The sequence below is a fragment of the Anastrepha ludens genome, chromosome 4, assembly GCF_028408465.1.
Source record: "Anastrepha ludens isolate Willacy chromosome 4, idAnaLude1.1, whole genome shotgun sequence".
In the NCBI taxonomy this organism is placed as follows: domain Eukaryota; kingdom Metazoa; phylum Arthropoda; class Insecta; order Diptera; family Tephritidae; genus Anastrepha; species Anastrepha ludens.
In genome coordinates this window covers 53,715,658-53,720,605 of record NC_071500.1, presented here as the reverse complement: position 1 = coordinate 53,720,605, position 4,948 = coordinate 53,715,658, and the positions used below count along the sequence as shown (strand labels likewise).

The 4,948-nt window shown below is 36.2% G+C and overlaps 1 protein-coding gene across 1 annotated transcript; it reads left to right on the top strand.

Moving 5' to 3' along the window:
• Positions 1-649: 649 nt before the first annotated feature.
• LOC128862376 (brachyurin) lies at positions 650-2,348 on the top strand. The gene is made up of 2 exons (XM_054100956.1): positions 650-1,006; positions 1,077-2,348. Exons 1-2 carry the CDS (start codon positions 657-659, stop codon positions 1,672-1,674), a joined length of 948 nt encoding a protein of 315 aa, XP_053956931.1. The 5' UTR covers positions 650-656; the 3' UTR covers positions 1,675-2,348.
• The last annotated feature ends 2,600 nt before the right edge of the window (positions 2,349-4,948 follow it).

The window sequence follows — 4,948 nt, the reverse complement described above, 5'->3', positions numbered from 1 at the left end:
TCGAAATTTTGTGTCGTAATTGGTTATTCTGAGCTTAATTATTTGCTTTGACAAGTAAAAGGCAGTGCTTCGCCTTCGAAAGATATATTTTCTCTAACGTTGGGACTAAATGTGAAAATTTGTTTACTGTTTGCACTCCTGTTTTTTGTTCGCTATTGATTCCTTCTCTGCTCCTTTTAACCGTGTTTAAAGACCTCAACGAAGATATCGCAGAATTGTTTCCCCAATGCAGTAGATTTAGAATTGCGTCTTGTCTTTTGCCATGTTAAAATTGACTTCGCCAAACGGCTTCAGAAATACAAAATTTTTGAGCGTAAGTATTATCACGTCTTCTTACTAAAGTTTGCCGCAAATATGGAACAATTTACGAGATATTCTTCAAAATCATCCTTTACCCGCCGACCGCTACTTTGCAATACACAGCTTTGTTGCAATTCCGATATGTTGAGTAACTGAACGTTTGCGTATTTATATCTCTCTTAATCGACTTACTGACACCTATTTTGAAATGCATCAGCAAACCGATCGTAGCGACCTTTATCGTGCATTCCTTACTTTTTTCGCATTTATTCATTTGCCTGCTGCATTTCATTTAACTATAAAAGCCCTTTAACGACTTACTCAAACTTCCATTGCAACATAAGTCGCCTCTTACAATGGCACCTTTTGCGTTAGCGCTTTTTACACTGGTTTCCAGTTTCACTGCTTCGTCAATTGCAGGAATTGCGTCGACGCAAGAACTTCATAGGCATTACTTTGGTGCTGGTGATTTTGATTTTGATTTTTGGTACTGGGATCTCACCTGGCTCGTGTGGGACAAGCAGTGCTCCAAATATAATATAAGCCGTCCAGTAGATACTCGCATTACAGGTGGCGATTTGGCTGCGCCCAATATGTTCCCCTATCAGGTGGGTCTTCTATTGCTGCGCGCCCCAAAAATTTATCAATGCGGTGGTACATTGATATCGGTTAGTTATGTGCTCACAGCGGCGCATTGTTTATATAAGTAAGCCACTGTTTGCGAATAATTTGGTCGATGAGTTAATAGAAGTTTTATTAATATTTTCTTTAAACAGGTCTACCCGTGGCAAAGTTTTTCTAGGTTCTACAGATTTCGCCAATCCGATAACCTCTGCTGCTGTTTACAATGTTAGTGAAGATGATTTTTTTGTTTACGAGAAATACACATTACGTGGTGGTCGTGATGACATCGGTCTTATACGCCTACCCTCGCCGGCAATGCTTTCCGCTGCTGTACAGACCATACCACTAGCGCGCCGCTTTATGACGCAGTCATTGTTGGAGGGTGAAATCGTCACCACATCTGGCTGGGGCCTTACAGCAGACGCTGATGGGGGAAAAATGGTATTCAATTTGTTGTTGTATTATGTAGATGCACCAGTGATGGCGCTGAGAGAGTGTGCTTGCTATTATCTGCCCGGGTTGGTACGTAGCCGTAACCACATTTGCGCGAGTGGCGCTGGTGGACGTGGCAGCTGTGATGGTGACTCTGGCGGACCACTAACTTATTATTATCGCAATAAAACCTATTTGGTTGGATTGACCGCCTTTGGCAGCGCTGGGGGCTGTGAAATTGGTTTTCCCTCTGTGTATACGCGTATCACTTCATATTTAGATTGGATTGCTGAGCGTACAGGAATAAAAGTTGATTAAATAAGAGCAATGAGTGAGAGAGATTGCGAATTGAGTTGATGCTTAGCTCCATTATTTATAGTTCTATTAGTTTTTTTCTTTATCACTGATAGTTAATTGTTCATGCTTTGCAGTGTATTCTCTTAAAGTATATCAAAAATATTGAGCAATAATGTTTTCCGCAAAGGAAATTCAATAAAAATGTTCTATTAAAGTTGTTTAGTTGTTTGCTGTGCGTAAAAGCAATATCACCTACCAAATTTTCGTAATAGCTACCCGCAATGAGGCCCAAACAATTAACGCCTAATTGAACGCCATTAATTATGTAGAAGAGCTGGAAGCACTACGCATGAAGAAAATAGCTTTGTAGGCAACAACAACAACAAGTGTCGAAAAACAAAGATATCAGCGGCAATAACTGGTATAATAGAAGTGCTGCGCAGTAACAGCGTTTTCATCAACAATACCAAAGGGAGTCTAACGCATGGGCTAACCGCAATACAAATACTTGAACAAACCAATTAAGTAAATGGGCACGCAAATACATAAGCAACCGATTTCAGTGTTCATGATACTGTTATTTTCTGTATTTTTTCCTCTACTGCGTAAAAGCTGCAGCGTTAATTTTGTCGTTTTATTGGTTCTTCTTGGCTATTTTCGAATCAACTAAAATGACAGTGCGTATGAGTAACCAAATTGGGCAATAAATTTCAATAGACCTGTAGAAAGCGCTGCAAACTAATTACAATATATGTATGTATAAGTGACAAAAAATGTTGGAATGAGACATAAAATATATGCAAATAAAATAAATAAAATTTGTATACTATTCATTTACAAAACTAATTTAACGGAAAAATAATGAATGCATGAAAAAATATTTCTGTAGAAAAATTGGCAAATTTTCAAGAGAATGAAAGAAAAATAAATAAACAAAGGTGATTTTGATGTTTGAATTATGTTGCATCGTTTACGTGAAATAATTTGCAAAGACCAGTCTGAGTTTCGTGACCATTTTACAAAAACTAGATCCATAATAAAAAACATCACATCGTAAGTAATGCTTCGAGTCCTCGGAAGACAATGCTTCGATTCCTCAGAAGACATGATAGTGTGTACACAAACATGATAGTGTGTACAGTGAAGTGTTTACAGTTTTATAGACCATTTATTTTTAGTACAGCAAAGTATATAAGTTTTAAGTGACTACAAATTACAGTAGATTTTAGCAATTTTTTTTGCTGACGGTTCTAAGCGTTTCTTTCCATATAAAAGGAGTTCGAGTAGATATATAGTACGGTGGCGCAAAACTAAACATCCAGTTTTGTTTTTGAATAACTTTTTTTCTAAAAAAAGAACAATGATGAGTGATGAACACGCTCCATTGCTTGCCTGTTTGTATACTGCAGCTGTCTAGTTCACAAGTCTTAAATATGATTGACGTACACCTCGCTTTGTCAAAATTATAAATTTTTCGATATGGCGATTAATTTTGTGCCACCTTGTACTTTCTGGAAGGCCTGAAACTCTCACTTTTTTGCACTAAACTGTTTAATATTAAAATATTAAAACCCATTAGGCTATAAAACTGCATACTCAGAAAAATTCCAAAAATGTTGGCTAAAAAGTTCAAAGCTTGAATGGAGTTTTAATATAAATTTATGTTATATGGCTTTATTGTAGTATAAACTATATTTTTATTTCAGAATAGTGGTGTGCTTTTAGTATTGACAACGGGGTTAATGTGAAAAAAAGCCATAGTGATAGGAATTAATAGCAGTATAATCCGATTACCAAAACATTTTTCAAAATACATTTTCATTACTTTAAATGGACGCATTTTATTTTGCGTTCAACTCTTTGTTTTCATCGGAAATAAGCAACGAATTTTACGTCGACTAAAAATGGTTATTTAGTTTTCCCTCCATATTTACACCTTCAAATGTAGCTGCGCGCTTCCATCCGCGATTAGTTATTTCGCAAAAGTGCAATTTTTACTTTCATTTATTGTTTTCTTACACACACACATGTACACAATTATATGTATACGCTTCGCTGCTGTTTCATCCTGTTTTCCAATTTTCCTATTCCATTTCAGTTATTTTTATGTTTACCCGGAAATCTGCGAAATTGTGTCAATATCAATAAAATTAGATTACAATCGATTAGATTACAATCGGTACGTGAGGCAATGAGGGGACGCGGAAGACTTATGATATACTTGCACGTGTGTAGATGGCAGTGCAGTAAACATACTCAGCCTTTATTGCTCAAGAACCTCACATGTGGCATGCATGTATGGGGAGCGTATCAAGTGGCTTTTGGCATGCGTCAAGCTGTAAGTCACACTTCCGGCTGTTAAAACATCAGACACACGATGTACCGTTGCGTGATGTCAAGTAAAACTCACAAATGCTCTAACCGATGGCTTTTGCGTGTGTGCTAGAAGGTGAGTTTATACACAAATACCCTTACGCACGAAGAATAATGATGATTGGTATTCCGACAAGCTGTGACTTAATTGAGGTCAGTAGAATGAGATTAGGTGTTGTGGTGGAAAACTAATATATATAAACTACTAATATAATACATTTTAATTAAAATAAAGGTGAGTTCACTGACGAAAACCAAAACTATTTAATGCGACTTAAATTTCGGAATTTTATGTAATTAGGCAGGAATGTGTGAGAGATTTAATATAATTGCTATTTCATTTTTTTCTCCAAAGCTGATATTTCCTCTTTAATCTGCTTTCTTATACTTTCACCCCTATCAAAATTCATATCAGATTTTTTTTAATAAATATTACAATAGTTTGTGGAAAACTAGTAAATTATCAATCAAACAATGTAAAGTTTTTGCACGTTGTCAAGGTGACATTACACACTAAAAAACTTATTTTGATGTGATTTGTTTGTTCCATTTAGTTGTAAGTTACAGGGTGTTAAAAATGGAAGTCAAGAAAGCGAAGATTCTGTACGATTTGCAGTTTTTCTTTGATAACGGCGTAAATACAAGTCAGGCCGCTTAAATTGTGAGTGGTGTTTACGGTGCCGCTACTATAACGGCTAATTATGTGGAAGTTTGGTTTCGTTGATTCACTTTTGATGCAAAAAGAAAAAAAAAAGTATGGAAAGTGTCGATAAAATCACATAAATAATCGAAGTTAAGCAGCATCCTAATGCATCACTCAGGAGCTAAGGATCGACAATAAAATAATTGAAAACATTTGCTCAACGCTGGATTCAAAAAGTAAGTCGATTTTGAAGGGCAACACCAATTAATGCCCAAAAGC

Coding starts and splice junctions, on each gene's coding strand:
- LOC128862376 (XM_054100956.1), top strand. CDS start 657: ATGGCACCTTTTGCGTTAGCGCTTTTTACACTGGTTTCCAGTTTCACT. Junction 1,007..1,076: donor GCGGCGCATTGTTTATATAA/GTAAGCCACTGT, acceptor TTCTTTAAACAG/GTCTACCCGTGGCAAAGTTT.